General features: G+C 43.6%; 1 protein-coding gene across 1 annotated transcript in view; it reads left to right on the forward strand.

The window, feature by feature from the left end:
* Positions 1–20,718, forward strand: part of CSMD2 (CUB and Sushi multiple domains 2) — a 575,415-nt gene that overhangs the window by 70,365 nt on the left and 484,332 nt on the right. The window contains exon 3 of the mRNA XM_074976068.1: positions 19,000–19,112. Coding sequence (XP_074832169.1) covers positions 19,000–19,112 — 113 coding nt within the window. The remainder of the gene's footprint in view (positions 1–18,999; positions 19,113–20,718) is intronic.

Raw genomic sequence — 20,718 nt, forward strand, 5'->3', positions numbered from 1 at the left:
TTTCTAGTACAGGTTGAAATTCCCTGGTCTGGCACACTTGGGACTGGATGAGTCCCGAACAAGGGAATTTGCCAGACTGGAGAGGTCCTCTGACCGCCAGCCCTCCCTGCTGCAGTCTCCAGTTCCAGCACCAGCCACCCCCCCTGCCTCCAGCTCAGCTTGGCTTCCAGTTCTGGCCTGGCTGGCCAGCCTCCTTAATGCAGGCCCTGGGTGCTGGCCCCTCTGTTGCTATCTGCAGGTCCTCTACTGCTTGTGGCCGGGCTGCCAAACACCAAGCTAGTGGCTCTGCTGCTTCATGCCAGCCTGGGCCAGGCAGGCTGCTGCTGGACACTGGCCCTCTTACCACTAATCTCCCTGCCCCAGGGCTCTCAGGTCCAGGAGCAGCAGCCATGGTTCAGACAGATCATGGGCATTGACAGACCAGAGTCCCACTTTAGGGAGGTCCTACCTGTAATGCCCCTTAATTCACTGTTCTTTTCATAATACACCTACCTATGGAAAGTGGAGTTGGGTAGCTTGCCAGGTATTTCCCCACCCTGAACCACATAGAACTGCTGATGGCTGAACCTTCTTTACAGTTCACAGGGTCATCAGAGTAAAGCTTTTATCAAGGGATTGCATGGTGCTTCTCAACACTATGCAAGCCTCCTCAATGTGCTGTGAAGTCTGGGTGATTAGTATTGTCATGCTTATTTTACAGACCAAGAAAGCTGAGGTATAGCTAGGTTTAATGGAGTGCATAAAGCCACTCAGCAAATCTGGGAATGCAGCTGTGGAGCCATGACACCTAGGCTGCCTGCAAAGCCATGTTACTTCCCAGATGGGCAAACTTAAATGGGGTTTGGGATGTGATGTTTCTGGTTGCAGGACTTGGGTCTGAGGGTTTTCAAAAGTTTGTTATTTTGAGGGAAACCCCAAAAATTTCAATGCAAAGGCAATTTTTGTGTTAAAACATCCATTTCCCTGAAACGTAATTTCTGTTGGGATGGAAGGTGCAGGAAGTGGGGTGGGGGAAGAGAAGTAAACAGTCAATGAAAAGACTGCTGATATTGTGTGTCTCACTTCTTTGGATCATACTTCAACGTGACTAGAAAGGAGACTCTTTCAGAAGTATCTTGTTGGGTATCTGAGCACTGTAAAGCACTTCATGTCACTGGTCACCTTAGAAAATATTGTACAGCATTTCATATAAGGAATCCATATCAATTCAATCATCTCATGGGTCTTTTGTCTTGGCACAATATGGATTAAATGATGGCTTTTTTTTTCTGGTCTCTATTTTTCCTGATATTTTGATTTTCTCTGTCACTAACACCATCATTTATTTTCATTCCACTTCATTTTCTCTCATCCATTTGCAGACATTGAGTGACTCGCAAAACTGAAAGTAAATTTCTCCTCGCAAACCAAGTGAACAGAATTTGTTTCAATTTGTATATTTCACAGTATATGTTTTATTCCTATCTGTGATTTGGAAAAAGAACATTCTAATATGCGAATTGAATTCCGCAGATTCCTTGGCTATTAGTCATTCAGATTCACAGCTTTGGTGCTTCCTGGCCAGCAGGTGGTGACATAACTTATTATCGGGCTTTATCATACTTTAGGGAAGCTAATCACTGCACAGAAGAGTTAATTAGAAGATTTCTGTAGAAAGTTGGGAACGGTTGTAGAATTATAAACATTAAGTATTACTTAAAGGATAATGTTTTGGCTTTTGCTTTTTGAAGTTTTAAGCCTCTGAGTTGCATTGTTTGAACACTAGCAACACTTTGCTCACCCTGCATCTGTCTTGGATATTTTGACTTTTATCTCTTTGGGCTCGTAATGGTCTCCCACTCTGTGTTTGTATAGCATGTAGCACTGTGGACCCATTTCTTGTCCGGCTTTTTGGTACTACTGCAATAAATGTGAGTAATAATACAGGTTGAAATTCCTAATCCAGAACTCTCTGGTCCGGCAACATCCATAATCCTGTATGCTATTAGCCACCTGGATGGCCACTCATCATGGGTGTGGCCAGGTTTCCTGTGGTCCCAGAAAGTTTGTTTGTAGCCACCAGTCATGGCTCTGTGTTCTGTGCTGTTATTTAGCTGTAATTTACCCTAGCGTGTCTTCTAAGAGCCCAGTAAGCAATGGAATTATAGGTAATGTGCTAGACAATGTTGACCTCCCATGACCCAGCAAATTCTCTCATCTGGCACTGATCAGGTCCTGAAAATGCCAGATGAGAGAGGTTCAACCTGTAAAAGTGGGAGGTGTCCGCAAAATTACACCATCTGGCTTGAAAAGGAGCCATGCATACAGCAAAAGGCAGGGATGGGGGTGGAGGGCTGTGAGTCATCTCCCTCCTGCCCTGTTTGTCCCACCACTGCTCCACACTGCTGTTTATTAGCATGCCAGTTTCAGCAGATGTAGCATGAGTCTTTTTGCCCAGGCCTTCTGTCACACCTGTGGCTGAAGCATAGTTAAATACTCTTCATTGCGCAGGGCCTCAGTGACCTACCATCAAGTGGGAATGGCATTACCGTTTCCCCTTCTCTGTGTGGTGCATTTAAATTGTAGGCTTGCATGGGGCTGTCTCTTACTATGGGATTGTCTAACACCTAGAAAAAGAGTCCCGATCTGAGATGGCGTTTAGGTGTTATGGTAATGCTCCTACCAACAGCATTATGGCACACTTCATTTACATAGATAGTTGATGGTACAGTACTTAGAGTTCAATCCTGTGTGGTTGTGAGTTTGCAGAGGGTGGTGAACACTTTTTTCTCATATTCAACAGAGCCAGAAAAGAGGCAGAAACAGCCACACCTCTGAGCTTTGCTAGATTTCCATCCAGATTTGTCTAGGTAGGCCGAAAAGTCAGCTCCAGTTCATTCAAAAACTTTTGAAACTTGGTGTCCCTGTGCAGTTTGTAACTAAAACACTTCTTCGAAACAAAGAACATAGCTGGCAAAGGCTGGCATGGACCTACTTCCAACTCTGAAAGAAACTAAAGTAAAAAAATATGCGAAAGAGAAATGAGATAAAAATCTGAGTCTGTGGAGTTCGTACTCAGATGGCTATATGGCATGATAATCAGATTTACTGAGATTTGATGCTCAGATTCTGACTTTTATAGATGTGAGGGATGTCAAGGACTAATATATCTGGTGTAGATGTGGAGACCTCAAGTCCCATAAATAAGACTTGACTATCAGGGATTCACCAAAAACGTTTTAAATAAGCACGGAAATCCATCCCTTCTACAATTTATGACCTCTGTGACCGTCCCTAGGGATTGATTAGTTAATGAAGTCTCTATCAATGTCAAGCGAGCAAACAACTCATTTTTGGCTTCAGCCGTTGTGCTCAGGAAAGCCAAGAGAAAATGCAGGTGTCTTCTCTGCCATATCGCCCTGGGCTTCAATGGCAGATTCCGCTTTTGATCACACTATTTGCAAAACCTTAAAATGGGATTTCCTAAAGAGTCCAAGGGATTTGTCTCATTGCAATTGTTTCCTTATTTGTCTTTGAAAATTACAGCCATCGTGCCAGTAGCAGCGTGCTCTACCCTGGTTAAAAAAAGAGGCCAGGTACTACACCACCCACTGATCCAACACATGTATTGCGTTGCCATTTTGAAATTTCTTCCATGAAGATTACAAGGCATGAAATCATGTAAACCCTGCCAGACAATATTTCTGAAGCAACTGCACTTGTTACGTCAAAGCAATTACATGGGTTAGCTCAGTCTTGGTAATTTTCCGGCAGCAGGTTCCGTATCCATCAACAATATGCTGAGAAGATATCATTCTGGGCCTTGAGGATTGGATGCATACAATGGCCTAACATGCAGGGTGGGAGAAAATACTACATACTAGAGCCGAAACAAATGTGATTTTACATAGCTCCCAGTGAATCTACTCCTGGGCGCCTCAGATGTATACTGCACCTGATCCCAAGCCTATTGAGGTCAACGGGAGGCTTTCCATTTACTTTTTTGGTCTGTGGATCGGACTCCTGGTGCATTGTAGTCTCCTGTGGAAAATCGTCCATACCATGTTGCTAAGTGAGCATGCACAGGCCTTACAAAACAAACAGGGGCTACTTATTTTTTAATTTCAGATAGATGTAGTGAATGCTGTAATTGCAGCTTGTAGTTTACCTGGTTGTCAGCAGTTGGGATTAAACTTGCGATTTTGTGGTCTAAAGCCATGTGCTTCTAGCTTTCTAGCCCTTAGTTAAGGCTGTAGAGAAGATGTCACTTTTCCTTTCTCAGTGGGTTATGCAAGGTTGACTTAAAACTAGTTCTTTGAGAGGAGCTAAATGTAAGATAGCTGGTACAGGAGGAAGATCTTGTTAGTCAATAGAAAGTTATCTTCAGCTGTGGGTGCCAACTTTTTGGTTAGCATCCGGGACCAGCACAAAGTTAGCTTGTAACACTCAGGTCTATAACCGCTGAACAAGTATGGAAAACAAGCCGTCCTGTAGCACCTTAAAGACTAACACCTTTATTTATTAGGTAATGAGTTTTAAATTTGTTAGTGCTTAAGGTGCTACGGGACTACAATACTTGTTTTTTTTTTGGTGAAGCTACAGACTGACACAGCTCCCCCAAGGAGACTATTTACTGTGCAAGTGTGGAAAGAACATCAGTGATGTTGATTTCATTTAGACTCTCCTGGAAGCTTGTCTCAGCTCTCACTGGAGGTAAGAGAGGACAGCACAGCCTCCGCAGCCTATTCAGTTCTTGGCATTCCTTCGGATTCTGCTCTACGGAGATGCTAATTGTCATGGTATGATTTTTTTTTTTTAAATGTGAATACCCATCTGCTCAGAACTGGCCAGAAACCACAATGAATTTCACAGCAACTGCCGAGAAACCATCTGCAGGTGACAGCGAGAGCCAGATGAAGAATTTTGAATGTTCATAGTGTTGAAGAAATTGATTTTGAGAATTTTTGGATAATTTTTTCTCCTATTTTAAGACCATGCCTAGTAATAGTTTTACTTGCTTGACAGACCTTCGATAGTTTCAAACTGGTGGACTCTCTGGGCCGTGCTTTATTTATTATGGCCCCTTGTATAGATTAATCTTTTTTTTTGTTTAGTTTAGTTTTGTTTTTTGTAGAGCTGATGTTTTCTACAGTGATCTTTTTCCCCCCCCCCATACTAATGTGCTGTCTAAAGTGGTCAGGTATATGGGGACACCCTGTGCATTGTGCTGAATTTTACATCTGACCCTTTATAAGGATGCCCTGAAATAACTCATCAGAATCAGTTCTTTGCACTACTGGCAGGACCAAGCACCACCCAAAGTCTCTAGACCATCCCTGACTCTGGGTGTGCATAAACTACTCTTAAAAAACCTCCCAATGATGGAGATTCAACAGCCTCACTATGCACTTTATGCCAATGTTTAACTACCCAGACTGTTAAGAAGTATTTCCTAATGTCCAACCAAAAACTGCCTTGCTGCAATTTAAAGTGCGTTGCTTCTTGTTCTTTCATCAGATGTTAAGGAGAATATTTTTCTCCCTCTTGCTTGTAGTAATCTTTTTAGGTACTTGAGAGCTATTATGTCCTCAGTTTTCTCTCTCCCAGCCTAAAGAAACCCAGTTTTCTATCTTCCCACACAGGTCATATTTGCTAGACCTTTAATTGTTTTTGTTATTCTCTGGACTTTCTCCAATTTGTCCACATCTTTGCTGCAATGTAGTGCCCGGAAATGGACACAATACTCCACTCAAGGCTTAATAACCACAGAGTAGAGCATCAAGGAGTTACTTCTCATGTCCTGCTTCTAACACTCCAGAACGAGGTTTGCTTTTTTTGTAGCAGTGTCTCGCTGTTTACTCATATTTCACTTGTGTGTTTTAATACAACCCCTAGATCCCTTTTTGCAATACTCCTTCCTCGGCAGTCACTTCCCATTTTGTATGCATGCAGCTGATTTCTCCTTCTTAAGTAGAGTATTTTGTATTTGCAGTGAATTTCATCCTGTTTACTTCAGACCATTTCTCCAGTTTGTCCAGATCACTTTGAATCGAATCCTCCGAAGCACGTGCAACTCCTCCCAGCTTATCATCCACAAATTACATAAGTGTACTCTCTATGACATTATCTGAATCATTGTTGGAAATATTGAACCAAACTGGATGCAGAAGTCTGATTCCTGCAGAACCTCATTCGTGACCTTCCAGCATGACTGGGAACCATTGCTAACTACTCCCTTGGAATGGTTATCCAACCAGTTATGTACCTACCATTATAGTAGCTCCATTTAGGTTGTATTTCCCTGCTTTATTAATGAGGGGATCATGCAAGGCTGTATCAAATGCCTTAACGAAGTCTAGATAAACCAGATCTACTGCTTCCCCCTTATCCACCAGCTTGTTACTCTGTCAAAGAAAGCTATCTGGTTGGTTTGATATGATTTGTTCTTGACAAATCTATGCTGATGTTACTTATCACACTATTATCTTCTTCTTGTTTGCAAATCGATTCCTTAATTATTTGCTCCATTATCTTTTCTGGTACAGAAGTTAAGCTGTATAGGGCTGTTTTCCTAAAGTCTGTTTCAATAGCAGATGGAGCTTTCTCGTTATTATGAGTGACTTTGTACCTTCTTTCTGCTCTAGCCACTCTGCAGTGCTCTGTATTGAGATGTTCTTTCTAGTGTCAAAATTATACAGGCTGAACCTCTTGTCCAGCACACTTGGGACTTGCCTGGTGCCAGATGAGAGAATTTGCCAAATCACTGGAGGTCAATATTGTCTAGCACGTTACCAACACTTCCATTGCTAACTGGGCTCTTAGAAGACAGTTAGTAGTAAATTACAGCTAAATAACAGCACAGAACAGGGAGAGCCAGGACTGGTGGCTGGAAACAAACTTTATGGGACCACAGGAAACTTGGCTACACCCATGATAAATGGATGCCTGGCTAACTAAAATCATGCAGGATGTCGGCTGTTGCTGGATGAGAGCATTCTGGCTTAGGGAGGTTCCACTTGTACCGCAATGTTCACGAAGTCCCTTGCACTTCTGCAATTCACAAACAGTGCTTAAACATGTGCTTATGGTGCAATGAAATCGGTGAGAATGATGCATGCATTTGAGAGGTTTTCCTGAATCAAGGCTGTAATATGTTTTTGTCCATCTTGCAGAAACCTAATTGAATATGGATTTCTCTGCCCTCACCCCACATCTTTTCCTGCCCTCTGTGATTAGAACGAATAAGAGAAGATTCCAGCACTGGGAAACTGGGATGCTCTTTTTCTGGCACAGGACATCATTGGCTTTAGTGCTGCACAGTGTTCCCTCTAATTTTTTCCATCCATGGCTGCGATAAAATGTATGTGCACCAAGGCATGTGTGGATGTGCACAGCCAATAGAAACATATCCTGCCTGCTGTGGGGGCTTTGCTAATCAGCTGGGCAGTGCCTGAATCTCTCTTGACTGGTTGCCCATAGTGCTGAGCTTACAGGGAATGCTGGTGCTGCAAATACACTATTGCTTTGTTATGCAACAGTTCAGTGCAGAGTCTGCTGGAGAGAAGTGTTCACTTACAGGCCCATTCAGAATGTAACAAGATCTCCAAGTTGATATGATTATAACATTCAAAATGGACACATAGTTAGGGGGTCTTCTAATTTTTCAAGAGCACTTTAGGCCCGATGTTTGAAGATTCTGACCAGGAGCTCATCCATAATCTTGGAGGGGAGGGAGAGCTCAGTGGTTTGAGCATTGGCCTGCTCAACCTAGGGTTGTGAGTTCAATCCATGAGGGGGCCATTTAGGGATCTGGGGCAAATGGCAGGGGGTGGGGAAGGGATGGTGCTTGGTCTTGCCAAGAGGACAGGGGACTGGACTTGGTGACCTCCCAAGGTCCCTTCCAGCTCTATGAGGTCTGTATCTATCTCTATATATATTTATTTATTTTTACTGCTCTCTGCCTCAGTTTCCCTAAGGTCAGTAAGCAACAGAATTAGGAATAACAAGAAGTCCTAGGTATAGATAGCACCAGTGTTCCCTGTAAGCTGTGCACTTGTGCATCTACTCAGGAGAAAATCTAGCTCCACCCAGCTGATTACCAGAGCACCTATAGCTAGGTTTTTCTGTTGGTGGTGCACATTCACGCATGCATCGGTGCACACACAAAATTATCCCGCCCGTGGGTGTAATGTTGGGCAGCACTGGTTTTCTATCTGTTGAACTTACAGCGGCTGTTCTGTCATCAAATCCCCTTTCATCAGGTCAAATTGACCAAATGCTTGCGGTAATTCAGTTGGTCAACTTTTGTAGACCTCACCGATTTCCCTTGTATTGTTGTAAACACCAGAGTGGACATATTGTACTAGCAAAGACTGATTATGGGGGAGTGATTGTAAGGGGCAGAGAAAGATACTTGATTTCTTAATTCCTATTTCTGTCCTCTTAAGATAAATATATAGTAAGCACATTCAGAGCAAGCAGGGAACGAATTGATGCTTTTATTTAAAAACAACTTAATTATGAACCAGCTGGGGAGACAGAGTGATTATAAAGTGTCATGGAATAAAATAGGATCCTTGGCTTTGGTTGGCAGCAGAGGAGAGTCGAGTTGTGCTCTGAAGTGTGAAGAGTGAATGCACAAGAACTGTTGGTGCTGCTGGCTTGCTGTGTGCATATGATTGAAGGTGTTTGTCCAGGGATCTATTTGTGGCTTGACTTGAAAATAAAAGCAGCTTGATTTTGATCATAAATCATGCGAATGAGCCAAGGTAATCTCCATCATCCTAGTGATGCATTCTCTTTTGGGTGGAATGTACGTTTTGGGCATAGAATTAACACATATATATCACTAGGGACTAATTTTAGGATTTTATCTACTACGCGTCTGTGATGGGTTAGTTGCCTCGCACTGGGGTGAAAAGGGTTAACAGCTCTGGGAGAGGGCTGAGGCTGGAAGCCAATCAGGAGAGGGCTTGAGGTGCCCAATCAGGGCTCAGCTCGGGCCTATAACAAGGGCTCCTGGGCAGGAGGAAGTCACTCTTGCTCTGCCTGTGGAAGAAGAGGGACCTAGCTCCCGGCTAGCAGGCGTATCTTGGGCAGAACAACGACGGGGAAAGGTGGGGTGAGCCAGGAGAGCTCTGGCCTGATTAATCCCAGGCTGTGGGCCCATGGTGAAACTAGGGCTGCAGAGAAGCAGACAGAGCAGGAATAGGCAGCAGATCCAGCTCACCTCTAGCCCCCTCACTGTGGCCAATGATGAGTGGCCAGTTCAGACTTCGGTTTGATGACAATCCGTGATAGATCACTGAGCCATGGTAATTAAGGGTAATTGGGGTGCCGATGAGGGGAGGAGCCTGGCTGTGGGTACCACCCAGAGGGCAGTAGGCTAAGGGGCACTGCAGTCTAGGAGGGATGTGGAGCCTGACAAGTGGTGGAGACAGGAAGCAGGTGTGAACAGAAAAGACATTTACCGGCAGAGGCCAGAGAGCTATTTCCCAGACTGGCCCACAGGAGGTACCATGGCAGTGAGTCTGAACTGTAATAGCTGAGTGCCTTCCATGTTAAATCAACAGCAAATTCCCTCATGGACCCCCATGTAATCTTGGGCCTGTCACTTAGTTTCTCCATCAGTTCCCCACTTATAAAATGGGGATATTTAATTTTTCCTTTCTCCTATTCTTTGTCTTTTCAGATTGTAATGTTGTTTGGGGCAAGGTCTATATTTTAGGGTTTGTTTACTATGTCCAGCCCAATGGGCCTCTGACCTGGGTTGGAGCCTGCAGGTGGCACAGGTTGAACCTCTCTAATCCAGAACTCTCTTATCCAGCAACATCTGTAATCTGGCATGATTTTAATAAGCCATCACTTACCATGTGTGTGGCCAGGTTTCCTGTTGTCCCATAAAGTTGGTTTACAACCAACAGTTCTGGCACTCAGTGTTCTGTGCAGTTATTTAGCTGTAATTTACTACTAAATATCTTCTAAGAGCCCTGTAAGCAGTGGAAGATAATTGGTGTTGGTAATGTGTTAGACAATATTGAAATCCCATGGTTTGGCAAATTCCCACATTCAGTACCGGTCAAGTCCCAAGGTTGCTGGATGAGAGAGGTTCAATGCATACTCTAGTGTAATTAATGGGCACTGAGAGTGGGCTTATCTTATGCCTTAAAACCTGATCCTTGTGTGTTTGAGGACAGACCCAATGACTGGGCAGACTGGCACAGAATCAGTTTAAGGTAAATTCTTGTTTGCTGAGGAATTGCGTTCTCCCTCCAATGTTGTTCGTAAGTTTCGGGGGGGGCTAGCAGCCATGTTAGTCTGTTTCAGCACCAACAATGAGGAGTCCTGTGGCACCTCAGTGACTAACAAAATTACTTGGGCATAAGCTTTCCTGGGCTGAAACCCACTTTATACATCTGACAAAGCTTTGTTGCTTTTATGTGCTTGTCAGGAGTATGCTCTGTTCTGTTTTTCAGCCTGTTCCTTACCTCCCCACTTACCAGAACCAAAGAGTGTCTTGAAAATCTGACAGCCTCAGGGCTTGATTTGTCAAGGTGCTGAGCACTTTGGTGCTGATCCTCCACAGTGCTTAAGCATGTAAGGACACGAACAGCCTTGTGGAAGTATGTCTGGGTTAAAGCAAAGCAGAAATGTAACTTTGCACTCTGCCAGGTCAGAGCCTTCAAAACATCTCCATCACTCTGTTCTGCTAAAACCCAATAGCACGCTGGCCATTTTGCTTCCTATAGATTTCGTTTGTCTTAGCACCGTGAAGGTGGTGGTGGTGGGGGGCCGTTTAATCACAAGAACATAGAACAAAAGCCATTGCATGAAGACAAATGGCCCCCAGGACTTGAACTGAAACTGTGCCTCTTGTATGTCATTACAACATCGTTTTAAATGGGTTGAGTTTTCCTGGCCTGGAGCACCATTCTTGTCTTACAGGGACTCCAGATTAAAGGACAGCCATCTAAATAAGCATTGGTGAGTCTTGCCTTACAGTCAGCGCTGGCCTTTAAGCGTTCCAAGATACACCGCACTGCAGCTTTATCCGCGGTTTATACACAGTTCATTTTCTTTGCTGATTAATGAGGATGTTTAAAATATCAGTTATGTTTCTGCCAATATCAAAAAGTCCAACTAACATTTCTGACTGTAATTCGCTATTTTATTAAAAATTAAAGGAGCAGTAGGAGGGGGAAAATAAATTTGGAGGCAGAGCTACTGAAAAAACCTCGAAGCGGGAAAACAGTAGGCGTGTGTGTGAAATACATACAGTGTAGCTGCTGTCTCTGTAGGACAGCACTCTCTCTCATCCCCAGCTGAACAGAAGGTAGAAGATTGGTCCTTTCAAGGTGGCTGTTACCTAGTTATTTTGCAGGCAATATAGGAATTGAGCCAGGCAATCAGAGATGCACCATTTGCTGACGTTAGTTGTGGTGGGAGGATACAGGACAGGCCTGGCTGGTGGAGGGTGGCATGGAGAGAGCCCCAATGAGATACAGTGACCTTCACACCCTTTTAGTGGGCTGGTTTAAGAACTGTTGGTTTGCTTCTTTTTATAACCATGAGTATCCTTGTGCCTAGAGCAGGGGCAGACAAGATATGGCCCATGAGCTGGATCTGGCCTGCCAAGCCTTTTAATCTGGCTGGCGGCTGGCCCTTATGGCTGTAACGGACACTTATTCTTTCTCTGTGACGTGATCTAGGTACCATGACCGGAGACAGTTAACCACACATAGGTGTGTGGGTTACACGTGCACAGTAAGTTAAAATCTTTGTTGAATCCGACTTGCAGAACCTGATACTGTTGATGTCAGGGGACTTTAGAAGCATAGTCTTGTTAGTTTACATCCACAAAAGCAAGGAAGAGTCCTATGGCACCTTAGATACTAACAGATTTATTTAGGCATAAGATGCATTTGACAAAGTGGGTCTTTGTCCACGAAACCTTATGCCCAAGCAAATCTGTTAGTCTTTAATGTTCAAAAGGACTCCTTGTTCATTTGACATCAACAGGTGCCTTTTTACTGATACCATTTATGTTGGGATCCAGCCCATAAGTTTCAAATGCCTTTGCCTAACCTGAAGAAAGAGTTCAGATATTAATTAATCTTTACACATTATGTTCCCTAATATTCTCACCCTCTTCTCTTTCTTCCCATTGATGTTTTGAACATAGCTGGTTCCAGCTGACTTAGCTTGATTTTTTCCATAGGGTGATGCATCAGACAAGAAGATAAGTTAGGTTAATCATATTAGCAGCATATGGTTAAAAGTAAGAGCGGTTAATTTGAACAGAAATTTTCTTTAATGGGCATCTTTTAATTGCATGCAGGGGTAAAAATCACTGAAGCATGGTGTGGTGTAATTTAAAGCTGGGTTAAATGATGCAGTCCAATAGGTTTTTATTAGCGGCATATGTGCAGAGGTTTGGAGGCGTTTCTCTTCCATTTGTGCTACAGAGGATGTTGGATTGCCAGCTGCCATGACATTTTTTGATTGCAACACAAGATGATGCTGGGAAGCGTATCAGAAAAAGGAATGTGCACTTTTAATTATGGCACCTCTGTTCCAAAATGGAGCCCATGTTGTGTGACATGCCATGTTCACATATGACACCCTGGAAATGGGTAGCATGCATTGTGGGGAGACAGACACATTTGAAAGGACTGAGGTTGACATCTCTGTTCCTCAGGCCCAGTAGAGCTGACCAATGCAAGAGTAAAACTTGCTGTGTGCAGGTGACAGAAATTCACAGACATTCTGGTGTGAGACTGTAAAATAAACTCCATGTGTAACAAAGACCTCCACTTCCCCAGCCTCACCACTCTGCTCTCCTGAATGCGCTTTGACTTTGCTGTTCACTGTAATGCATAGTGTACTGTGCTTAGATACTGGAGATCACGGTTCTATTCCCAGCTCTGCCACTGCCTTGCTGAGTGATCTTGGCAAGTCACTTTGTCTGTTTCCCTGTGATAGTGATCACTTTTATATGGCTCTTTGGGACCTATCATGACAAGTGCTGTGTAAGAGCTAGGTCCTGTAATGAAAAAAACTAAGGGAGTGGGTTTAAAGAAGTCAAAACACTCCAATGCCCCAGCAGGTTTCCCCGTGGGAAAGGTTACGAGAAGGCACCGGATACGATGGATATTACTCACTTTGCTGAAACACTCTACTCCAAGGCTTATTCTCATCATTGTAGTATCTAGCATAGAACAGAGAGCATCCTATGGCTGTATAGCTTCTCCTCCTGAAGTGTCATCTTGTCTTTAGTTGCTCTCCGTTCCAAAGCAAGTCTTAATCTAATAATAATTCACCCCAAATCCAGTGTTTGTCACCTTCCAAAGCAAATGTTGCCTCTGCTCTGGCTAAGCAGCGTCGAAGAGGAGAGGCAGCCAAAGAAAATTCAAGAAGTTTGGTTTGGGCACAGGTGAGAGAAATGCCAGTCTTATGAAATGTGGCAGTGTGCCCTGGCTGTCTTTGCAAATAGTGGGGAGGGTCATGGGGTGAAAAATGGCAGGCTCTCTGACCAGCTGCACCCGCTCCTGCTGCAGTGAAGAGTGGCTCATAGTGGTTTAAAAAAATCTTCCCTCTGAGTGGGTTTGTTATGTAAGGATGTGTGAACAGGAACATGAATGAGGAAGTGTGGGTGTTGAAAAGTATTTTTTTGTAGTGGCTCCTACAGCAATGCAATGCACTTACTAGCAGCTGTGTTATGTTGGCATAATAGGTCTGTGAGTGTTGTCTCCTTCAAGTGTTGGAATGGGTGTGTGTGTCTGTATGTTCCACAGCAAAGAACAATGACGTGTTAAACTTTTAAAAGAAATATTCTCACAGACACACAGAAGGTGGAGAAGGAGATATTGGTGATGCAAAGTGGTAAATATGTGTGCAAACAGGCACAATACTAGTGTGCTCAAAGAAATATATTGTAGAAAGCAAACTTGTGCCATCATGGGGCTGGATTAGGTGACCTAACTACTGCCCATCAGTTTGTTTGGTTTCAGGAGTTATCACGCATATAATGACGTGGGTTTTTTTTGTTTTGTTTTGTTTTGTTTTGTTTTGTTTTGTTTTTTTTCTTCCCCCAGGGAGACTATGTTGTCTAGGGGGCAGAGCTAGGGTTTGGAAAGCAGCAGTTGAGCTTTTGGTCCTGGCTTTGTTACTGAATTGCCTTGTCACCTTGGGTGTGTCACTTCACCTTTTTGTTCCCTCATTTGGGATACTGAATTTGTGGCAGGGCAGGGAACCCAGTCAAGGTTCTGTCAGGACCTAGTCATGTGCTTTATGCACACAGCAATTCTTAATGTCTAAGGCCCTCCTTCAGGAAAGTACTCCAACAACTGTTTGAAGCAGGGCTAGCTCAATGGTTCGACCATTGGTCTTGTAAACCCGAGGCTGTGAGCTCAAGCCTTGAGTGGGTCTATCAAGGGGCAGGTTAGATTTTTAAAAAAGAAATCTGTCAGGGATGGTGATAGGTCCTGCTGTGAGTGTGGGGGATTGGACTCGATGACCCTTGAGGTCCCTGCCAGTTCTGTGGGATATGTATGTATATCCTTATTCAAGATAGCGCTTAAATCCCATTGTCTCCCAGGGGCCTTACATGGTTGTTGAAAGACAAACAGGTTCTGAAGTGCTGACCTCAGCTGTGGCTATCCAGGCACTCTGGGATTCCGTACATGTGCCCAAACTCAGGTGTTGTAATAGGCTTTTCTCTAGCCATCTCCACCGGACAGAGAACACCATCCCAGTGGCAGTGCCATGAAGTTTCTGCACCATTAGCATTCAGACTGCCCCTGAGGGTCATGGTGCTCCTGGATATGCTGCTATTTTCCATCCTTGGCCTTGTGGTGGGCTGACAATTCAGTCTCAGGCCAGCATTCGTACATCTGCAGTCCAAAACCCCATTTACTGCAAAACAGGAGCAACGGGCATTTGGCAGTGTCTGCGAGCCGCTGTTACTCTGCATCATCATTATCAGAAGTAATAATAGGAGAAGCTGGTTGGAGCAAGTCCAGTTGTCTTTTGGTATGTTTACTGGGGTTGACTGGAGATTTGCAATGCACAGTGGTGGGCTTACCTAATGCTTTTGTTTGTCAGTTAGTTTTAGTGCAGAACAGAAGCAAGAACGGTCCTGCCCACGGTAGTATGAGACCCAGAGTCACCCCGCTCTGCCCAGTTGTCTGTGTCACATGAGGTGGTGAGAGTCCGTGTCTTGTCTACATTCCCCTGTTGTTATCTGTTACCAGGATAGGCTATAGTAGCAGTCAGCTCGAGCACTGGCCTGGATGGCTGGTGCTAGGTGGGTGTAACAGGTGGGGGCATGTGACCTGGCATACCCAGTGAAGAGTCTTCAGCTCTGTCTGCACCATGCACCTCTGATAGTGACAAGGAATTTTGACCCCGGGGGACACGCTTGTTCTAAACTTTCAGACCATGGAGACAAGTGTGGATGGAGAGAGAGCACCGAGAGAAGGCCATCTTCATTTGTTGTGGGGCCTTTGGTAGACACAGTGTAAAATACTTTGTGTGATGGCATCCTCTAGTGTTGCACCCTGGGCAAGATAAAAGACTGACTACTGCAGGAAGCTAAGGGGTGATCTTCTTCAGCTCAGGTGGTACAGACCATTGTGGATCTAAAGGTGCAGAGTCCCAGTCCCTGCTCCCAGGATACTGTAATATCCATCTGTCTGTAGCGAGAATAGCCGAAGTTACTAACTCTCTGAACCCTATATGATAGTCTTCAGAAGTCTCGGAACAACAAGATACGCACAACTTGCCTCACAGTGCAATGCCGGCCAGAGCATAGGGATTACGCCCCGACGCTCCACCATGGGGCTAAAGGCTTTAGAGCCCACTCTCTGCAGGACAGAAACTCCTAATCCTACTACCCCACCCCAGGGCTGAAGTGCTGATCACTCTCACCCAGTGTGTGTGGCTCTGTGAGCCGCTCTTTAGTTGTGAAAGAGCCACATTTGGTTCGTGAGCCACTGTTTGGCCACACTAGGTCCATGGGGAGGGGAGAATTTAAGCAATTGTCTGTCCTCTGCAACACACGGCTTCATTAAAATTGCTCCACATTTCTGTTATGCGCCTTTATTGTGAAAAATGAAGTGCTTGGTGGTTTTAACGAGCTCTTCTATTTAACCCTAAAAATAGCCACCATGCTTTTCTACCCATCTGTGTGTGGTTAAAGGATAGAAACCCTTTAAAAATACACAGAGTTTGATTTTTTTTCTGTTCCACAGAAATATTACCATAAAATACTGCAGACAATTGCATTGTTTTTTTTTTTACTTTGAGTCTGTGCCCTTTGATATTTCATGATTTACATTAAGACTTGACTATCCTATTTAGCAGCTCTAAGGATAACTGAGGAATTTCCCTTTTAGGTTCTCAGGCAGGGCATGTCTGATTTCTTAATTCATTCCTTTTTGGCACAACATTTAGGCACATTGAAAAAATGGGTGCGGCGGGTGGGTGAGGAAGCCTGCACTTGGTTTTAAAGATTGAAATTTTCAAGTACAGGTTGAACCTCTCTCATCCGGTAGCCTCAGTACCTGACCAGTGCCGGACAATAGAATTTGCCAGGCCATGGGAGTTCAGTATTTTCTAGCATGTTACTAGCACTTCCACTGCTGACTGTGCTCTTAGAAGACATTTAGTGGTAAATTACATCTAAATAGCAGCACAGAACACTGTGAACGAGGACTGGTGGTGGTAAACAAACTTTATGGGACCACAGGAAACTTGGCCACACACATAAGTGGTCAACTGGCCAACTAAAATCATGCTGGATTACAGAGTTTGCTGGACGAGAGAGTTCTGAATTAGAGAGGTTCAACCTGTAGCTGGAAGGTATTGGTCACTGAACTCCCAATAAATTCCTTTAATAATCCAGCCCTAGTGGTTTTTTACTTGCTGTCAGGCTGAGGTAATAATCTGGTCCATGGGAAATGTGGGTCACTTTCCTGCTCTGCCACTGACCTTTCTCTGTAACCTTGGACAAGTCATTGAATTTCTCTAGGCATCAATTCTTTATCTGCAAAATGAAGATATTATCACTCCCTGGCCTCAGAAGGTGTTGCGAGGATAAATATGTTGAACAGACTGTGACATACTTAGGAGCTATGCGGGTCATTTAAATACATTAGATGCTATATATAACTTTAGATTGTGAGTGTATTCTATATGAAAGAGCTCTTAAAATAGGCATATCTGGGTATCATGAGTGTATTTGGGGGGGCTGTGTAGAGCACCTGATGGAGGTTTTCTCTTTCTAACCTAATGCTACACAAGGAAGAGGACGTATTCTGAATACAATTCTTAGTTTTTTAAATAGGATCATAGAAACTTCCAAACTGAACTTCACTGGGTAAATCTCTCTGGTCTAGTACCCGGTCTCTGACTGAGGCTAGCTGCTTCATTAAACCTCTGAAATGGGCATCTCACATTGCTCATAGTGGAAAACTCCTTCCTATCCTCGTTAATGAGCTGTTGGCTCAGACATGCTGAATGTCCTTGCAAAACTTTTTGAAAATGCCATCTCCACTAAGGCATTTCGGGCAACTCGCTGTCTTAGCTGGACTGAAACTCATGAGCTCTGCGTTGAGTCCTAGCTCTGTTCTGCTACCGCTATTCCCCATATGTAAAATGGGGATAATTACACTGGACTCCTTTTGTAAACCATTTTCAACTCAACTGATAATAAGTAAGAGCTAGTTTTTAATGTCTTTATTAACTAGGTCAAGATGAGAGTTCCTTTTGGGGTCAGTTGGTAGCTCTGTTGCCTAAAACCTGCTAGTTCAAGCCTTGTGTGTGGTAGATATATAGAGTAAAAGGGTCAACTTTTAAATCCAGCCAGCCTCATGGACTTTAATTGGCAATATCATTTTTGTTGCTTCTCATCCTCTGTGATTTTAGATTGATAGTCTAATTTGCTATTGTTGGTTTAACACTGTAGGCACTTACCTAGTGCCTTTATTGCCAAGGATTTTATTGCATTTTATAAATATCAAATGAATGAAGCCATGGCACTTGCAGAAGTTGGAGTATCATTCTCATTTCACAGGTGGTGGAAGCAGATGCAAGGAGTCTAAGTTACTTGCCTGAGGTTATGGTATGAGCCAGAAAAAGAATCGGGAATGAGAATTTGGACTCTGGCTAGGTCTATACTACCATGGAAATTGACCTGTGGAGGGTCAATCTTCCGGGGTTTTGTTTTGCCCATGTGAGAAATGGTGCTTCCCAGGGTCAAAGTCGACCCTGGAACTCCTTGTGAGTGGCAACCATTAAGGAATGTTGATGGGAGAAATGCTCTTATCCTCCACCTTCCATATAGACAGACATGGAGGTTGACTGGACACCATGACCTCTCAAGGTCCCTTCCAGTTCTGTATGGTGTCTATGACGTGTATAAAGCTGCTTTTGAAGTGCCCCAGGTAGATAAATAGAAAATGATTATCTTCCCTGTACTTTCTAGAGTACAAAGTGCTTTTTTATCATGATCGGTGTTCCCTGTAAGCTGAGCACGCTGCTCAGGAGAGTTTCAGGTGCTGCCCAGCTGATTAGCAGAGCACCCACAGCCCGGCAGCATGTTTCCGTTGGTGGTGCACACAGCAAAACTTATTCTGGCTGTGGGTAGAAAAAAAAATTAGGTGGCACTCTGGTCATGAAACTGCCCCCCCCCAGTGAAGAAATAATTATAAAATCTGACTGTACATAGACAGAATGGCTGTTAATGTAGATAATGAAGGAATTACTAACAGTTGTCATATCCACTAGGAAGCCTGTAAGGGGCCCCTATCTGTGCCTGTCCCACAGAGGCTATAGGTCTGTTGCAGATGAGTTGAATAGGTTTGCTGCTTAAGGTCAAACAGTAGAGAGACTCATGTCTTTAGGTCTGGAAGTCTCTGATATGTTAGCCAAGATGGTGACCATCACTGGAATTACAAGTTGTTTTAGCTGGTTGGCTAGTCCTATATTTGCCAGTCTAACCTTTCTCTTGGTGTCTTTCAGGTTAACGGGTTTCCAGCTACCTGCTCCTATTGTGAGTACTGGAGTTGTCTTATCTTTGTGGCTTGTGAGTGATTATGCTGTCAGCGCGCAAGGCTTTCAGGCGAACTATGAAGGTATGTTCACCCCATTCAGTTTGTCTTACTGCTCCATACAGTGTAGCAGGGACTCAAAACAAGAGCGAGTTGCAAAATATGGGGGAAAAAAGTGTGATTTTTTTTTTTTTTTTGGTCGTCTTCGTGGAAAAAATTACAGTATTTTTATCGCAAATTTGACTTTTTTCTCCCAGCTCTACCTGAAACGTTTGAAAAAGTTAGCATGTAACAAAAAACAGAGCACTGTTTTGGGATTGGAAGGTAATGTAGAATTTTAGCTCTGGAATCCTCAGGGTGATAGAGAATGCAGCTCTCTTTCCAGTGCATGGACTGAGGAAAATGAAATAATGTGGACTGCAGTGCTACACGCAGAAGGTGGCCCTCAAAATTTCAGAGATTTGTTCATTGTTCAGATTTCATTTTCTTAAACACATAAAATGTGTGTTCATCTTTTTGCTGTACATTCCTTCTCAGCGGGGTAAAATGTTTTATAGGATTCAAAATTGGGTGGTGGGGGTAGTCTGTCCAGCTGCACAAAAAAAAAAATTTCTTGGATCTCAGTAACTGGTTCCCTGTAGATAGGACTGAGAACAAACTATAATTAACTGTGTTAATGAAAGGTCTTTACTCAAGCCTTTGTATAGTTATAATATGCTTTGCTGTAGCTGGGCACAAGAAAGCCTAAATCATGGTGTTATATGTTCAGGGCATTATTGTATTTAAGCACTTTTACCTCAGTGTTCTCATGATGCATATAGATGTTGAATTCTTCCTTGAATCTTGCTGAGCTAACTGATGCAATGTAACACCGAATTTCACAGGTTAATCACACCATAAACGAAAACCAGTATTCCTTAGTGCATATGTAGACTATAGTTCTGGTATAGCGTCCTTTCTGCATTGAGAAATCAGTTGAATTAAAGCATCTCAGCACACATCTGTATTTAGCAGAAGATCAATATTCTGGTGGTCGATATTCTGGGGTTTGACTTAGCATGATTAGTGGGGGTGCAATCTAAATCAAATAATCAGGGTGCCACTGTCAATTCCGCAACTCCTCACAGTCATGAGGAGTAAGGGAAGTAGACGGGAGAATTTCTCCTCTTGACCTCCTGCTTTGGGGATGGCAGCAAAAATTGAATTAAGAAATGTGGACTCCAGCAATGCAATTCTTGTAGCTGGAGTTGCGTATCTTAAATTGATTTTTTTTTCTTTTCTCCTTGTATAGGCCTGGCCTCAGTTAGACACTAATCTCTGGTTAAAATGTATCCGAGTCTTGACATGTGGATCAGATGGGGTCATTTTAGCAGCAATTTTGAGTGATGCCATAACATTTGGGTATTGGTAGCATCATAGCACAGTGGAAGACAGAGTTAAAAATGTTCAGCTTGGTGAAAAGCCATCCCCATTGCATTTGTGTAGCAAATCAGTTCTGACACAGTTAATTTTGCAGCGTAACTGAGCTTTCTAGCTGTGTGTTATATCCCTCGTGAGGAGGGAGAAAGCCACATACTCCTGCAGGAGCCACGCTGAGCTAGCTAGCAATGACTGCAGCTGATAAAGGTGGTGGTAGGTAGCATGGTCTTAATCCTTTTGAGGACTAGACTTAATTCTGTATGCTGCTGGA

Source organism: Carettochelys insculpta, chromosome 24 (assembly GCF_033958435.1).
Source record: "Carettochelys insculpta isolate YL-2023 chromosome 24, ASM3395843v1, whole genome shotgun sequence".
In the NCBI taxonomy this organism is placed as follows: Eukaryota; Metazoa; Chordata; order Testudines; family Carettochelyidae; genus Carettochelys; species Carettochelys insculpta.